The sequence below is a fragment of the Microtus pennsylvanicus genome, chromosome 4 (assembly GCF_037038515.1).
Source record: "Microtus pennsylvanicus isolate mMicPen1 chromosome 4, mMicPen1.hap1, whole genome shotgun sequence".
NCBI lineage: Eukaryota > Metazoa > Chordata > Mammalia > Rodentia > Cricetidae > Microtus > Microtus pennsylvanicus.
In genome coordinates this window covers 33,832,711-33,851,013 of record NC_134582.1, presented here as the reverse complement: position 1 = coordinate 33,851,013, position 18,303 = coordinate 33,832,711, and the positions used below count along the sequence as shown (strand labels likewise).

Genomic DNA, 18,303 nt, shown 5'->3' with positions numbered 1-18,303 from the left:
GGATAACTGTATTTTTCAGAGGCTATGTCAAAAAGCCTCCCCAGAATGGAAGTCAAGTACTATTTATCTAGGTCAGTGGCTGAACTCAGAACGCGTTGTGAAGGTATAGGGAGATATAAGCAAGAAGAGAACGGAATCAGCCATTTCGCCGCACAGATCTTGGCGGCGCTTTCTTCTAAAAGAATTTCCAAGCCAATGCTATTGGACGAATTTTCTAAGAGGAATCGTATTGGACTACATTTCCCATGATGCCAAGCCTTCCTCACGCAGGCCCACTTGGAAACAGGCGTGTGCTTCCTGAAACCGGCGGGTGACTTGCTGGTGTCCCGCCCCTCCTCTCCTTGCCCGCTGTCCTGATCAAGCCGAGCGTACCCGGGTGCACTGCCAGTGTGTGCTTGGTGCCGGCTAGACTCATGGCTCTGCCGCTGAGGTTCGACGGGCGTGTGGTCCTGGTCACCGGCGCCGGGGGAGGTGAGCCTCGCGCCGGGCCCACTGTCTCTATGGCAGGGCTGCGGCGTGCAGCTGCAGGATGCGGAGCTGGTGGTGGATCGAGGGGGACCCGGGTGGGCCGAGCACGTAGGGGCACCGGGTGCACCGGGACATTGACCATGCAGGCAGGTGCTCCGGAGTCCCCAGCCGGGATGGAGCGTCCAAGGCCCACGGCTTTCCCAGGGGAGAGATGTCAACAGTGTAGCCGGGTGCACAACTGTGTAAAAGTTCTTCCTCTCTCGTGTGTGGGCATGGACTGTGAGTTCTGCTGCCTTTGGACGCTTAGGCCTCTGTCAAGTCACACATGGGCTTAAAAAGACTTTTTGGGCCCGGCTTTCCTCCCAAGGGATTGAGTTGCCAGCTCCTTGACTTTGAATAGTCGGTCGTTTAGTGTTTGTTTTCCTCTGTCTTGTGATTCAGGTTGTTGAGAGGGCCACATACCAAAGTTCACCTGACTTGTGGCAAAGGTCGCAAACTCAAATGTGTGAAAGGGCGAGGGATGATACAGGGATAATGGGAGAGGAGAGGAGAACTTGAGAGCAAAGGCATTTCTGAAGTGAGTCAGGCGGTGGAAAAGCTGCCAGTCTTGTATTGCAGATTAGGAGAATTGTAATCGAAGCAATGCTAAGTTTAAAGGACAGGAAATTAAACAACTCCACGTAGACAGATGTTTTGCAGTGAAATTTCCCCATTAGTTTCACAGCAGTGAGTGGCCTCTAACCTCCGTGTGTAGTGCATCGACTTAAACCTTTGATCTCTCACCCTTATAGGTAAAGGGGCTCTTTTGCACCAGTTGTTATTAAAGAGGTGGGGGTCTCATCTAGCCCAAGCTGGCTTTAAACTCCTCAGCTTCCTCCCTCCATCTCCCAGGGGCTGTCATTACCCATGTCTGCCACCAACACTGGGAAAAGTCTGATTAATTTATCCATTTTGGTTCATTTGTATATGTATTTATCAGTTTACTCCAAATATAAATTTCTTGCTAAGCTTCTCCCCTTAGCAACTAAAATTGAAAAAAAAAAAGTTAAAGACGTTTAAGCCAGACAAGTATCTTCTTGCTGGTTGGTTCCCCAAAGCTCGTCTCTTCTTGCTAGTCTCTCAAATTTAGAGTTAAAATGATTTGAAGTTGGCAGTTGGATATTCAAGGTTCAGCACAGGTTGTAGAAATCACTGGATGTTTTAGAACGGTAAAGAATTCAGCAGAAGCATTTGCGTTTGAAGTGGGGTTTTGGAAGTCATCCCTTTGATCTGTTGCTGGATTTCTGTCATAGTCTAAGTAGCCTAGGACATCAGGGACCTGAAGTATGGAAGCTGATGCCCAAGGATTAGGAGACCAGATCAAGAAGTTACCTCTTGGGGGCTGGAGAGATGGCTCAGTGGTTAGGAGCATTGCCTGCTCTTCCAAAGGTCCTGAGTTCAATTCCCCGGCAACCACATGGTGGCTCACAACCATCTATAATGAGATCTGGTGCCCTCTTCTGGCCTGCAGACATACACACAGACAGAATATTGTGTACATAATAAATAAATATTTTTTTAAAAAAGAAGTTACCTCTTTAGGCTCGGGTTTTTTAAATACGAGGATATTTCAGGAGAAGCAGCTTCTTAAGCAGCAGGTGCTGGAGCACTGGTAATAATAAGGTATCTGTGTCATTTCTCCTCTCTCTCTCTCTCTCTCTCTCTCTCTCTCCCTCCCTCCCTCCCTCCCTCCCTAGACAGGTTTTATCTGTGTAGTTTTGGAACCTGCCTTGAACTCACAGCCTCCCAGAGTGCTGGGGTTAAAGGCATGCGCCACCACCGCCCGGCTGTCATTTCTACTTTTAAAATTTCATGAAAATCCACCTAGTGATGGTCTCCAGTTCACACTTGGCATTGAGCAACCGGGGAGGATGCTAGGGAATTCTAGGGAAAGCAGGCCAGCAAAAGCGGCTCCAACTTTCTATCTTTTGCAGTCAGAAGAGAGGACGTTGAGAGTACCAATGAAGATGCCATCTGCAATTGTAACCAGTTGCTAACTTGTTATTTTAAGATGGAGATCAAGTTTCATGGACTAAAATAATTATGCTAATATTTTGCAACTTTTTTCTCTTTGTTTTGTTTCTGATTAGGACTGGGCCGAGCTTATGCCCTGGCTTTTGCAGAAAGAGGAGCGTTTGTGGTTGGTAAGTTGTCTTTTTAATTAGTAGCTGCCAGCAAAAGCACAGTTTTCACAGGTGCCTTTTGTCCTCCTGGTGCATAATGAATTATGGTTTAACGTCATAGTTTTTACTTCTGTCAGAGAGGTTTTTAGTTCAAGGCTAATTTTTTTCCTTTTTAAAGGTTGCTTATTTATTTATTTTTATTTTTTTAAGCCCTGGCTTGCTGAGATTACCGATTTTCACCATCATGCCTGGCTTAACTCACTTTCTAAAGTAAAGTGTGTTTATAGACTTTCTCATTTAAAAGAATTGATAAAGAGGTATAAGCATTGACTCTTGGCTTTAGTCTCATGAGCTGCAACTTTTTAAAAAAATACTCATTTTTATTTTATGTGCATTTGTGTTTTGCCTGTATGTATGCCTGTGTGATGGTGTCAGATCTTAGAGTTATAGACAGTTGTTAGCTGCCATGTGGGTGCTGAGAATTGAACCTCTGGAAGAGCAGTTGGTTCTCTTAACCACTGAGCCATCTCAATGACTGTTACGTTTTGAGGTAGAAGCTCATCTCTTGACAAGAGATTAAAGGAGAAGCCCTTGGTAAAATTAAGAAATAAACAAGCAAACAATCTGCCCCAAACCCCCAGAACAACAAACCAAGCACACAGAATTGCACAGACATCACCCACCCCCACATCACAAATCTTATTTCATAAATAATTTCACAGCAGGCAGACTTGGGTTCTGCAGTCAGGCTCTCTCTCAGAGTATGAGGGGGAATAAACTACAGTGACATAAGCGTGGGTGTCAGGTCTTGCTTTCCTATAACCTTGAATATGTCAAGTTCAGACGATGAGTACTGGATTTCAAAAAAGCGACCAGATATACAAGGACAATACGTCTGTTTGTTCTCTTATTGCCTATGGGTGGTTACTGTGCTATTGCGATAAGTCCTAGCTGAAAGTTCAAGGAAGCAGAAATAAAATATTTGCTAAATGTGGCAGAAAGATGGTTTTAGTTAGGTGTTACTTGGCAGGATTCAGTCTTTTTGAAGCGACAGACAGACACACACACACGCAGGATTCCGTTTTTGTGAAACTATAGACAGACAGACAGACAGAGAGACACACACACACACACACACACACACACTACACATAAGTTTTGAGACAGTTAGCCAAGTCTGTCCTGGAATTTGTTACTAACCCTGGCTGGTATTCACCTTGCAGTCTTTCTGCCTCAACTTCCCAAATGCTGGGATTGCAGGTGTGCAACACCACACCAAGCTCGATACAGTGTCCCTTTCTGATGGCCACTCACCTTTTCTCATCTGTGACTTTCCTGGAAACTTCATGGGCCACCAAGGCATTATGTTCCTTCCTAATTAGCACCACGTTGCGCTGTACACTGATAACCTTCTGGTTCATTGTTAGGATTCAGGCTATCTTGTTCTTGGAAGACTTGTTGTATATCCCTTCATTGGCTCAGAGGACCTAAGAAGTATAAGACCTAAGAAACAGAGTAGCTTGTCTCCTATCTAAATCATCTTATGCTAGATTATAATGAGTTCACAGTTTTACATCGGAGTGACTTGTTCGGATAGGCGGATACTCCATCCTTCTATGACCATTCAGCTGTTCCTGTACTGTGATCCCAGATGGCAGCTCTTACTCAGAGGGGACATAAGGATGTGTGCTAGATAGTTTTGTACTTGTCAGAAGCTAAAGTCATCTGCCAGGAGGGAACCTTAATTAAGAAAATGTCTCCATAAGACCTGGCTGTAGGGCATTTTCTAGCGCTCAGGAGGCAGAGACAGGTGGATCTCTGTGAGTTTGAGGCCAGCCTGGTCTACAGAGTGAGTTCTAGGACAGGCTCCAAAGCTACAGAGAAACGCTGTCTTGAAAACAAAAAAACAAAACAAAAAAACAAAACAAAAAAACAAGCAGACTGAGCAAGCCATGATGAGGAGCAAACCAGTAAGCAGCGCTCCTCCATGGCCTCTGCATCAGCTCCTGCCTCCAGGTTCCCTCCAGGTTGTTTGAGTTCTTGTGCTGACTTCTTTGATGATGAACTTGGTTGTGAAAGTGTAAGCTAAATAAACCCTTCCCCTCCCTTCTTGCTTTTGGTCACGGTGTTTCATCACGGCAGTAGAAACCCTAAGACATGTTGGAGCTCTGTGGTGGCTGGCTCCAGAAACCCTGGCTCAAAAGTGCTGTGGTTCTTCGTCCACTCTTACTTCCGTGACCAAACCCTTGAGCCGTGCCTGAAGCTGAGGGCATCATTGAAGACACGTTCTAATTTCATGACAATACAAATATAAAGTATTGTGGAATGTTTAAATTTGTGCGTAAGATTTTCTTTTATTTTGACTAAGATATAAGCTTCGTTCTAAACTTTCTATCAACCCCATGTTAGCTGTAATCCAGTGCACGGGATTGCCACTCTAACAGCCCAAATTTGGTTTTGTATAAGTGGCACATTTTAGTAAAACTTTGCTCACGTCTGAGGCAGGTGCAGGGAACTGAGCAGCAGATAGCGGCACCCAGGTCTCTGAGTTATGCTTTAACTGGAGATCATGAACATAAAAGACAAGAGTTAGGGCTTCTAGCAGGAACTGCAGTTGACAAGTCAGAAAGTTTTGTTCTCTTGAACCGAGGAAGTAGCATCTTGGACAAGTCAAGCTATAGTCTTATGAACTAAGATGGGCATGACTTCTTTCTTTGCTGTACTTACACAGCCATGGGTAAACCACAGTTTAAATCCCTGCGGGCTACATTCAGAGTGTTCCCACCCTTGTGCAATCCTGATCCCGAGAGATGGAAAGTCAGTCCGTGAGGCAAATCCACTGATTGACCTTGAAACCAGGTGAAATCTCCATCTACTGCTTAGTTACACGATCCCTTTCTGCCTACTTCCCCAATCTGTAGTATTAACTGAGTAACTTGGATGAAAAATTTAAGGCCTTCAAAGAAGATATAGGAATACTGAGTTACACCTCAGTATCAAGTACACATTGTGTGTCTGAGCTCTACTGAATTCATAAGTCAACATGAAATCTTGTAAAAGAATTAATTTTAAAAAGTCAAAGTGTGTGTGTGTGTGTGTGTGTGTGTGTTCTGTGGAGCATGTATGGAAGTCTGAGAGCAACCTTCAGGAGCTGGTTCTCTCCTTCCCCATGCTGGTGGATCTAAGGGATTAAACTCAGGCCGTCAGGCATGGCACCACATGAGCCTGTCACCAGCTTGAGTTGAGATCTTGCTTCCTTGGTGGTATTGGGAGGCCTTGTCTTCCTCCAGCCTCTACCACCACAGCAGCGGTCTTGGTTCTTGTGTTGATGAGAAAACGTTCGGAGAGCGGTGGGTAAGGCAAGCATCTAGAGTGTTTCTTTTCTAACAGTGATAAAGTAAAATCACACTCTTTATTGAAAATCATTCATCATATGTGTTATGGGTGTTTTGTCTGCTTATGTTTCATTCACCATGTGTGTACCTTATCCTCAGGGACTACAGCTGCAGAGGGTTCTGGAACTTGACATGTATGTGGGTGCTGGGAATCAAACTTGGGTCCTGTGGAAGAATAGGCAGTGTGGTCTTAGCCATCCAGCGATTTCCTCTGCTCTGAAATTATACTCTTGAGGCTGGGGGCAGGTTTGGTGTGTTTTAAAGTTAGCAAGGGGGTCAGTGTGGCTGGACTTGGTGGGGTCACTGAAGGGAATAAAAGCCAGAAACAAGAGCATAGAGTTAGTGTGAGGCTGGACACACGGAACGGTTGGCTTCTGACCTGATTCGAATGGTGAAAGGTCGCAGAGTGAGCGTGGAGGAGCAGCACAAGTGTCCTGGTTAGGGGATGAAAGCTTTGTTCTGGGTGCTCATCTTGGACTAGATCAAGAGTGGAAAGGAAGTGGAGGGGCACGATGACTGGGCACATGGGTTGGTTGTTTTGCACATACTTTGTAATTTTTTTAAAATGAAAATAAACAAGTATAAGCAAGGAGACTAGCCAGAACCTATTACAGTAATTCACTGCATAGGATTTGGGTGTTCTCCAAGGCTTCGTGTGGTAAAATTTAGTCCCAGTTGGTTTTGTGTGTGTGTGTGTGTGTGTGTGTTAAGATGGTGAGGTCTGGTCTCACAGTGGTGTTTTGATGTTTTTGAGGTGGGACCTTTGGAGGAGATTAGGTTTCAGTGAACCAACCTTCTGTGCACTGCCTTCATAAAATCTGTTGACGTTGTGATGAAAGAGAAGAGCCAGGGAGCGGGAGAAATGCAGGTTCCACCTATTGTCATGTGGTGTTAACTCTGTTGTGTCCGTTCCCCCCCTCGCCCTCCCGTGCATACAGGTCACCCTCAGGTACCGCTCATCAGGAGCTGGTTCTTATGGGCTTGGAGAGCACTTGGTTAGGCTAGCTAGCAAGCTCCAGCTGTCCTCCCGGCTCTGCTTCCCCAGCCCCGGGATCGAGGGCACCACCATCCGCAGTTGTTTCTTGTGGATTCTGGGGATCCAACTCAGGGCTTCATGCTTGCAAGGCAAGTCATTTACTGACTGAGCTATAGCCCAAGCTCTGGATCTCTTTCCCTTCTTGGAGACAAGGTCTCACATAGCTCAGGCTGACCTTGAACCCCATAGGTTAACAAAGATCTTGAACTGATCTTCCTGCCTCCACTCCCACACGCTGAAATTACAAATGTGTGCCTTCTTGCCTGGTGTTTGTGGTACAGGTACTCTAGAACCCAGGGCTTTGTGCATGCTAGCAAGCATTGTACTAATCAAGCTCTTGTTTCTACCTAAATAGCCTGCTTTAGGTAATTGGTTTTGGTCATGAAAAGCATACCATAAATCCATGCAGGAAACGTTAGTGGTCTAGAAAGGGTGTTTGGAACACAGAGCAGTGGTGATGCACGCCTTTAATCCCAGCACTCGGGAGGCAGAGGCAGGCGGATCTCTGGGAGTTCAATGCCAGCCTAGTTCCAAGACAGGCTCCAAAACCACAGAGAAACCCTGTCTCGAAAAACGAAAAAAAAAAAAGAAAGGGTGTTTGGAATGGAGGTTGAACTCTGGGTGTATTCTGAACGTAGGTAGGGTGGGGTTTGTTGAATGGTTATGTGTGCAATGAAAGGGAAGGAACGTTAAGGATGATTCTAGGTTTTTGAGTTGAGCATCTGAAAAACTAAATGTGTCCATTTCCCAAGTCAGGGGAGGGTGGCGGAGGAGCAAACTGGCAGGCAGCAGACATCGCTGTTAGATTTGCAGTAGGCAGTGGGAGCAGCATTCTGAGATGGAGGCCAGGTCTATGTTGAAAAGCTGATTTCCTTTCTTTATTTTCTTTCTCTCTCTCACTGCTACATGTAGCCCAGGCTGGCCTGGAATTCAATCATTGGTCAAGGATAGCCTTCAACTCTTTATTCTCTTGAGTGACCAGTCTCCATTACAAATGCACTCTCGGTCTCTGACAGTTCAGTTCCTAAACAAAACAGAATGTTAGATTTAGTATTAAATCAGCTGGTGCTGCTCCTCTGCTCCTCCTCTGATATGTGATCTGAGCGTCGCCCCTGTGTAGGTAGTATTTAAAGCCAGGGCTGATTAGGCACTGGGTACAGATGAACAGGAAAAGAGATCCAAGGATCGGTCTTCGTCTTTCTTTTCCAGTTTTCTTCTCCTTTAAGGAAATGCTGGCCTCCTTGGTGAGGCAAAGATAATCAATTACAGGGATTGCTAAGCTTGACTGATGGTCTTGAAACTGAGTCCCAGCTGTGCCGAGGTGTGGCTCTTTGATGAGGATTAAGTCAGGAAGGCTGTGTCCTCGCTAATGAGAGGACATCTAAAGGGACTAGGATTGCAGAAACTCTCCCTCGGACATAGGCCTCAGGCCTCAGGCTTCTTCCCATCTGGCCCCATTAAGGAAATAGAGAACTGTAGGGGGCAGAAAGGCCTCATGCACACAGGTAAGTGCCAGAGGAGCCAGGGAAGTTACACCCACAGTTTGCTTCTCCAGTGGAATGAGGTGCGGAGCTGCTCCCCTGGAATTCCAGGGGTGGTGCATTTTACCACTGGTGCTCGTTGCTGTCTGATGAGGCAGGATCTGCCCGGACCTCCCAGAATTTATGTTTTTATTAATCCCAGGCCCATTCTCCCTAAATCTTGAGCATTGCCTTTAGGCCCTATACCCCATCCTTATGAGAGATGTCATTTGTACTTTACTATAGCCTAAGTGTTATCTTAGGGCCAGGCCAGTCATGACTCCCACAGGCATTGTGTTTACCTCAGTCGTTCTCCCTAGACCCTTACCTAGAGCATTGTCTCTACTTCAGCAGGAACCCATCTTACAGATGAAGCCACATGTATTTTGCGAAGAGCTTCAATGCACGCTTTGCTGTACCCATGGGGCTGAATTAATTGTTATCCGAATACCTTTTCTCCAAAATTGTATGGCCAAAGGAAAATGATCTGGACCAGACTCTCGGAAGTCCTGGTCCAGCTCTAGTTATAATAAAATCCAGTTGAGTTCATTCTTACCTCCCTCTGAAGTTTTTTTCCCTGCCTGCTCTAAAGTCTGCAGGGAACCCCACAGAGAACAGTCCTCTATAAGTTTGAGGCTTGGCCATTCTAATCACTAGAACTGCTGCTGCTGGTGGTGGTGGGAATCCTGTTTAGTAGCTCCCTAGCCTGCAGTGTTTGTTCTGAGTAGCAGGAGTAGCAAGGGTCAAGTCAGATAGCTAGTTCAGGATTTTGCTTTCTGAGTGGCTCTTCATTTCTGAGCCCTTCATGCATTCAGATACATTTGTAGCCATTCTAGAAAAGATTCTTCCTGAGCCTGAGGACTGTCTGTCTTTCTATCACACTTTGGAAACAATATGATAGCCAGCCCCGATTTCCCTCGGTTCCCTGGTAGCTATGTAGCTTTAGATGAAGCTCAACAGGGTCCTCAGCAACTATTGGCTATGCCTTGTAGAAGCTGTTTTTCTCGAATGTAAAAAAATCACACACACACACACACATGTATAACATACACAACACATATGTAATACCTTGCTAATTTTTCTTTTCTCTCTTTTGAAACAGGTATTGTTGTCAGGTTACTTAGTCTGCCCTTGAACCCCTAATCGTCTTGCCTTCACTCTTTTTTTTTTTTTTTTGGTTTTTCAAGACAGAGTTTCTCTGTGGCTTTGGAGCCTGTCCTGGAACTAGCTCTGTAGACCAGGCTGGTCTCGAACTCACAGAGATCCACCTGCCTCTGCCTCCCGAGTGCTGGGATTAAAGGCGTGCGCCACCATCGCCCGGCCACTTGCCTTCACTCTTAAGACAGAGAAGCCTGGTGACTGAGCCCCCCCCCCCCCGGACCTATGTAGTGGAAGGAAAGCTCTTTCCTTTCAGCCTTCATATGAGTTCCTTGACACCTTGTGATCCCCAAATAACATATGTTTAGAAATTCTTTTTGGTAGTTATCAGTGCATAAATATAAGCTGGTTAAAAAATCCATTGGAACCAAGCTGTTGTAAAGTTAATGAAATGCCTCTTTTGGGATGTGGGAGATGCTAGGGATTATATTTGAGGCTCTGTGCCTGCTGCATGCACATGTTCTGTTTCCTTCTGACCTCCATCCTCAGCGGGATGAAATGACCTTTCTCCTCGTGCTGGGGATTGAATTTAGAATTTATGCAAGCTGGGGAAGTACTTTTTCCATTGAGCTATATCCCCAGCCCCAAAGTAATTCTTTCTAAAACAAAATTTTAAATTATATTATTATTATTGGTGTATGTGTGGGCATGGAGGATGGGCTGTACATGCCATAATGTACATGTAACATTATGTAACATTCAGAGGACAGCTTGTAGCAGTCAGTTCTCTCCTTCCCCCATGAGAGTCCAGGGGATGAGCCTAGGTTGCCAGGCTTGGTAATAATCTCCTTTACTCATTCATCTCCATCGTCAGGAACTGGATATGACTCGGAGACAGGTCCTTGCAATGTTATATGAGTGTGAACATGTGTACATATGCAGTGCCCTTTAAGTTAAACAAGTATTACTCTTGCTCGTTGGGTGGAGAGTTAGAAGAAATTGCTATGTAAACTATATATAAACTATCGTGGGAAGAGCCTGTGGTTAGTGAAAGTGCTGAAGTGAGCCTAGATTACATGGCGGCTTCAGCGTTGACTACCGAATGGCAGGAAACTAGTACAGATTTGAGCAAGGTGCTGAGACACCATGACAGCTGCCTTGGGAAGCTGACTGCAGCAGCAGAGGTCTTAAGATGGCAACCACCTAGGGACAGCTGCAGCGAGCTAGGCGTGGAGTGATGTAGAAGGAAGGAAAGGGACATAGGGACTTCTCAGCACACCCCGCAGTTCACTGCAGACCCAAGGGTTAGAGCGCGGAGCTCCTGGTCGAGCCCTGGACCTGAATTGGGAACTAAGAGTCCTGAGGAAATTGAAGGCCAGGGTCTGTGCTTTTCTGAAGAGGGAGAGGTTGAGGAAGAATGTTGGAAGTCTTAGTGAGGTGGAAAAGGGGCCCTGAGGGAAGTGAGTCTGTTTGGTTTGCATGGTTTATGCAGATTAAAGGTGAGCAGGTTCTGGAGAGATGACAAAGCTGGTAAAAATGCTTGCTGTGTAAGCCTGAGGACCTACCTCAGTTAGATTCCCAGAAGTCACGACAGAAGAAAATGCTGGATGTCATGGCCCAGGTGGCCGTAATTTCAGCCCTTTGAAAGCCCAGTGGTCAGCTAGCCTAATCAGCCAGAGAAACCCTGTATTGAAACAAAAAAAAAAAGAAAGAAAAAGAAAAAGAAAAAATGTATCTGAGAAACATATTCCAAACAAAGTGTGGTGAACTAAGCAGGCAAAGCGGCGAAGGACCTGAGAATGAAGTGTGAGGTCAGCAGTGCTCAGAGAAACGTGAGTTAGAGCAGTGGCTGGCGCTTATGAGTTCTCCAGAGCCACAGCCATGGCACGGGCAACTGTGGGAAGTGGGAGTTCTCTGTGTGCAGCTCTCAGATGACTACAGCTGGATAATTTGGCTCTTTTAGTTAATTTACCTGTGAAGCTAATTGTGGAATACTGTGTGAGTGTGTGTATGTGATTGTGTGATTGTGTGTATGTATGTGTGTGTGTATGTTTGTGTGAGTGTGTATATGTGAGTGTGTGTGTATGTGATTGTGTGAGTGTGTGTATGTGATTGTGTGAGTGTGTATATGTGAGTGTGTGTGTATGTGATTGTGTGAGTGTGTGTATGTGATTGTGTGAGTGTGTATATGTGAGTGTGTGTGTATGTGATTGTGTGAGTGTGTATATGTGAGTGTGTGTGTATGTGATTGTGTGAGTGTGTATGTATGTGAGGTGTGTTGTCCATGTGTATTTTAGAATTCCCTGGATCTGTGAATTTCCAATATAGCCATTATATACTGAAACTCTTGAGAGTAGATTTTTAGGAGCACCAACCCCCAACCCAACCTAACCAAATAGAACAAAACAGTCCTTAGTAGACTGCCCAGCTAGAGACCTTCCAGGGTGTGAGCTGTTTTTTTTTTTTTTTTTTTTTTTTTTTTGGTTTTTCGAGACAGGGTTTCTCTGTGGCTTAGGAGCCTGTCCTGGAACTAGCTCTTGTAGACCAGGCTGGTCTCTAACTCCCAGAGATCCACCTGCCTCTGCTTCCCGAGCGCTGGGATTAAAGGCGTGCGCCACCACTGCCCAGCTTTTTTTTTTTTTATAGATAGGATTTGCCGTAGCCAGGCTAGTCTAGAATTAACTGCGTAGCGAAGGGTGTCTCTGAAGCTGTTGGCCCTCTTTCCTGTTTCCCGTGTGCAAGGATTACAAGCACATTCTGGGACCCAGGCCCCTGAAAAGGATTTTTAAAGGGAGAACTGACAAATATATCACACTGTAGAAACTTGTTGATTCAGCTGAGAATGCTATCCTCCGCTCTTATGATCTGCCTGCGCGTGCCATTGACCTGAGGGGAGTGGCTGTTTTAGCCTTTTTCTGTGTCTTCCTCAAGTGAACGTGCTTGATTTTCTCAGTAGAAATGATTCTTCTTTTTAAGGTCAAGTAACCTGGGTGTGACTGAGGAGCACAATAAGTTCTGGTTCTAGACTAACATTTGCTTATACTAGTCTGAGTTAAGGTGTAAACTGTTTTAATCACTGAACACAGGAGTAGTTATTATTGTGAAGTTTTAAAGAACTGTGAACCTTAAATGCCTCAGTGTATAACTGTTAAAGGATGGGAGACCTACATAAATATAAACTGCTTGGTGTGTTACTATTGCATCTGGAACTTTGACCATGCATTGGAGTGGCAGCCTTGCTACATAGTATGGGTACCGACAATGCTTTTCATATTTGATTACAAATAAACTTGTAAATTATTGCTTTCCCAGCCATTCAGCACTTGAATAGGGTGTTTCTAGGTCGCAGGATTGAGACCTGGTAACGGAGCGAATTTGATAGTTTAGTTTTATAATGTGGCGATCTATTGAGTAACTAACTGTTCCAGTACTTTTAGCAAAGTGTCCTTTTTCTCTGCATTATCCAACCTTCAGTGTTTGTGTCTGATTGCACTTTCTAACTTCTCCACTTGGGGGCAGTGTTTCATTACACTGAAATGCTGTATTTGTCAATTTGGTCTTAGAAGTTCTCGTGATATTTTATTTTTTAAAGAAGGAAGAAAGGGAAGGGGAAGTAATGTAATTATATTTTAATTAAAAATGTAAAATTAATTTAAAAAGAGTCATCAAAACTCTTGCCTGTCTCTAAATTTTGATTGTTTTTAAGTAGTTGTTTTCTGTCATTTAAATAATTGCATGGAAATGAACAATTAATAGAACTCAGATTTTGAATAATCATCCCTCTTTCCATGTCTTGAGGGTAGTGTAAACTTGTTTATTATTTGTGTATTTACAGAGAGTTTTCATTTTCAACAAGATTAGTAATATTACTAGATTAGGAAAACATCCCTGCCTAAATTTGGAAAACTCATTTTTTTTAAAAAAGAAAAAAAAACTGAAAACATATTTCTTGTGGCGGTTTTTAGTGTGCTAGGTGTTTGCTTTTTTTTCCTCTCTCCTTCGTTTATCACCTCACTTCAGTTAAAAAGGATGTTTTCCTTCAGAAAAAAACCCCTCATCAATATTGGAAAACATAATTGTAGTATGTAACTTCTCACCATTGTGATTAGTACTTTATTAGGTTATGCTGAAATCATGTGACAGCCATAAAGAAATGACATTCACAATGCAGTCTTCACCACAAATACTTTTCTTCCCCCAGCAAACATTGTATTTTTATTGATGATTTGGGAATTTCACATCATGCACCCTGATCACACTCACTTCCCAGGCCCTCCCAGGTCAGACCTCCCACCCTCCCTTGTGACCTCCTTTCCCAGAAGAAGGAGAGGAGGAGGAGAAAAAGAAAAGTTCAGTTTGTATTGGCCCTATACCCAATGGAGCATGGCCAGACTCCCAGTGGCCAGCCCCTTAAAGAAAACCAAGTCCTTCCCCACTGCCCCCTTCCAGGAGCCATCTACTCCAAATGCTCCAAATATTTTTCTTAAATTCTGCTTTTCTAGGTTACTTGGCGTTGATCTGTACGTATCATTAGTGCTTGCATGTTATGTTTAATTCTGTGTAGTTGAGTTTGTCATCTGTCCCTAGTACTCGGTTACTTTGGCCTGGATAAGTACTTAGGCTAAAACTTCTGTTATTCACTTAACTTTCAGGAAGTCAGAAACTCCAAGGCCCACTTCTTTGTTTGTTCTAAAGCTTCTCGAAACCTGTGCATTGTTTTCTTGTATATTTACTCCTGAAGTGATTTTTTTCGCACCCCTCCCTCATCCCCCCCCCTTTTTATTTTTTCAAAAGGGGTTGTCGGAAAAGCATAGTGAAAGTAAAGAATTCATGATCGGAGCCTGGGTTTAAGTATTTGCTGTTCGTCTTTGTGTTGCAAACTTTTGTTTTCTTGGTGCTGGAGATGAATCTGGGCTTGCCCACGTGAGGTGAGCACCACACAGCACAGCTGTGTCCCAGCCAAGAGGCCTCTTTTAATCACACACATTTACCTTGTACTTGGTAAGATTGGTGGTGACGTAGCTGGGGACGTGGGCAGGTGATTGAAGAGATGCACCGATAATTTGGATTTTATATCTAATGTACTTGGAAGATGTGAAAAATGAACGGTTTGCTTGTTTTTGCATTGCAGTGAATGACTTAGGAGGAGACTTCAAGGGAGTTGGTAAAGGCTCCTCAGCTGCAGACAAAGTCGTGGAAGAAATAAGAAGGAGAGGTGGGAAGGCAGTGGCTAGTTACGGTATGTGACAGGCATAGACTGTCCCAGCAACGGTATGTGACAAGCGTTACTCTCAGCTTTCCTTCTGCTGATGAACACTGCTCACGCTAGTCATCTCGGAGACGTAACTCAGCATTACACTGTAACTATGAAATTAGAGTCTACCTATCTACCAAGCCTTTTGAGAACATACTTTATGTCATATGTGAGAAATCTCTAAACTTTTAATGTAGGTAATTTCATCAATGGTTGTGGTACTTAGATTGCTGTGTTCTTACAGGTTGGTTTAAACTAAAGATCTTGCATATCTCCACCGCATCATCTTTTATTCTTCTTAGTACTCTTTTAAAGGCTTCTCAGTCTACTGTGCTAAGTGGTGAGCAGCCTTTGCTGGGTCAGCTGCCTCCCCTTTTCCATAAGCAGTCTTATTGGGCAGTATTGCTATAGTTCTTGCAAGCATCTTTTATTCATCCAGTCTACCCTGATTTTGCTGGTTAATGAACTGTCTGGCATAAACATTTCTTTGGTAATATTAGACTCTGTGTTGATTGCTTGTGCCTTTTTTGAGTTTAATTCTGTTTGGTGATAGTATCAGCCGTGCGCCCTGAGCCACAGAAAGTGATTTGTGGGAAAACTATTGATGTTTTGTCCTCGTCGTTCTTCTCAGATTCCGTTGAAGAAGGAGAGAAGCTCGTGAAGACAGCACTGGATGCTTTCGGCAGAATAGGTGAGCGTTCCTGGTTGTGTGGTTTCTATAAGTTCCATTTCTGTTGTGATGGTTAAAAACTGCTAGGAAAAACAACTTAGGGGAGAAAGGGATTTATTTTGATTTGTAGGCCTTGGCTATAGCCCATCATTGTGAGAAGTCATGACAGGGCTTAAACACCAGGCGTGGCGGCAGTGGTTGGCAGAGGGGAAGTGAGTACGTGCATGCTCCTTGCTTGCTTGGGCTGAGCTCGATTTCCCATGCACAGTTCAGAAAACCCTGCCTAAGGAATGGTGCCACCTGTAGTGGGCCAGGTCTTCACATTTCAATTAGTTTAATTAGATAGTCTTCCACAGACTTGCCCATAGGCGAACTCAATGTAGACAATCTTTCAGTGAGACTTTCTTCCAGGTGCTTATAGGGTGGGTGAATTGACAATGAAAGCTAGCTGGTACATGGCCTTATAAAGCATTTCCTAGCTTCCCAATACAATATTTTCGAATTGACATTTCTTTAACAAACAAATCTCTCTTGCTAATTACATTTTTGGGTTTGTCTTATAATTCAAATATTTTATTTAACCTGTTTTATTTCATAATAGGTGAGGTATATAATAACATATATATATATGTTTAGCTTTTTTATTTTTTGCACCTTATATGATTAAAAAGTTTTATGAGCATAAAATCTTTGCCCTTTTTAATCATAATTCAATTAAGTCTTAAATACTATTTTTGAGATAAATCAGTATTTTGGCAGTAATGGACCTGGTGCATTCATTTTAATAATTATGTTCATAAGATTTGATAGCATATAAATTTAGAAGAAATATATATATATATAAGTGTCTTAGGGTTTCTATTACTGTGATGAACACCGTGAACAAAAAGCAAGATGGAGAGGAAAGGATTTATGTGGCTTACACTTCCATATCATCAAAGGAAGTCAGGACAGGAACTCAAACAGGTCAGGAACCTGGAGGCAGGAGCGGATGCAGCAGCCATGGAGGAACTCTACTTATTCACTTGCTTCCCATGGCTTGCTTAGCCTCTTTTCTTATAGAACCCAGGCCCAGGGATGGCACCACCTACAGTGGGCCATCAATCACTAATTAAGGAAATGCCCCACAGGCTTGCCTATAGCCAGATCTTGGGAGGCATTTGCGCTCGCTCTCTCTCTCTCTCTCTCTCTCTCTCTCTCTCTCTCTCTCTCTCTCTCTCCCTCCCTCCCTCCCTCCCTCCCTCCCTCCCTCCCTCCCTCCCTCCCTCTCTCCTTCCTTTCTTTTTGGTTTCTCGAGACAGGGTTTCTCTGTAGCTTTGGAGCCTGTTCTGGAACTAGCTCTTGTAGACCAGGCTGGCCTTGAGCTCATAGAGATCCACCTGCCTCTGCCTCCCGAGTGCTGGGATTAAAGGTGTGCGCCACCACCACTCATGGGGAGGCATTTTCTTAATTGAGGCTTCCATCTCTCAGATTTAGTTTGTGTCAAGTTGACATAAAACTACCCAGCACAGTCAGGCTCTTCATTTTAGAAGTGTACTGTTGGTCCTTCCTCTCTTTCTGGAACCTCCTCCTGGTTTAGCCCCCACATTCTCACTAAAATGAATGGATCGCTAAAGGGAAAGGAAACTGTGTTTTCAGTCTGATCGACACTTCCTTTTGTCACTTGAGTGTGCCCCTCCCTTGTTGAGTTTAACACACTTCTTGTTCTAGTTTGGTTAGGTCAAACATAAGAGCCATGGTCAGGTGCTATTTGACAGGGACAGAAACCGCAGAGTGTGAAGGCAGAGGATGGGGACAGCCAAGGATTCCAGTGGTTGAATCTGCAAAAGCTTTCCTTGCTTTGGATCGTGAACTTATGAAGACATCAAATAGAGCATTAGTTTCTGACTTCAGTGGTTTTCTTTTCTTTTCTTCTCTTTTTTTGGGGGAGGACTGGATATTTTTTTTTTTTTTGAGACAAGGTCTCTTGTAGTACAGGCTATCCTCAGACTTGCTGTGTAGCCGAGGCTGGCTTTCATCTCAAGAGCCTCTGGCCCTCACCTCTCAAGTGGTTGGATTGCAGGCCTGAATCCTGGTGTTTGCTTCAGTGACTTCCTGAACTTTTGATCTTTTCTCTGTTCAGGAGCAAGGAGAGAACTGTTACCTTTCTGAGTGGACTTGAAGTTAAGTGCAAGATGGCTTATATTGATTCTGAGTCCTCAGAACTCAAGAGGGTGTAGCCAGCCCTCTGAGTGAAAAGGATTTTGGTAGAAGAAAGGAAATATAGATACTTAGGCCTGACAGGAAGGTACGACATGATGATTGTGTTGTTTGCAGTTAGTCATTTTGGCTATCGCTATGAAATTTTGTTTTGGCAGCATTCTTGTTGTGTTTAGTTTTTCTTGGGGTGGGGTAGGCTTTAAAAATCAGGTTTTAAAATAAATGTGAGTTGTAAGCAGGTGCAAATTAATATGATTGCTTTCGTTTATGTAACTTTGACCTTTCTTATATTGTAGATATTGTGGTCAACAATGCTGGGTGAGTTTTTTAATCTTCATTTTACACACCATTGTATTCATCACTATATATTTTCCCTTTTACTCTGACCATACGTATTATTTTAATATTTTAGAATCCTGAGGGACCGTTCCTTCTCCAGGATAAGTGATGAAGACTGGGGTAAGCTGTTTCTCATGCTTCTGTGGAATGGAACTATACATT

General features: G+C 43.9%; 1 protein-coding gene across 1 annotated transcript in view; it reads left to right on the top strand.

Moving 5' to 3' along the window:
* Nucleotides 1–279: 279 nt before the first annotated feature.
* The window catches only part of Hsd17b4 (hydroxysteroid 17-beta dehydrogenase 4), a 67,714-nt gene continuing 49,690 nt past the window's right edge, over nucleotides 280–18,303 (top strand). The window contains exons 1-6 of the mRNA XM_075968679.1: nucleotides 280–471; nucleotides 2,598–2,651; nucleotides 14,811–14,918; nucleotides 15,565–15,624; nucleotides 18,099–18,120; nucleotides 18,215–18,261. Coding sequence (XP_075824794.1) covers nucleotides 414–471; nucleotides 2,598–2,651; nucleotides 14,811–14,918; nucleotides 15,565–15,624; nucleotides 18,099–18,120; nucleotides 18,215–18,261 — 349 coding nt within the window. The 5' untranslated portion in view covers nucleotides 280–413. The remainder of the gene's footprint in view (nucleotides 472–2,597; nucleotides 2,652–14,810; nucleotides 14,919–15,564; nucleotides 15,625–18,098; nucleotides 18,121–18,214; nucleotides 18,262–18,303) is intronic.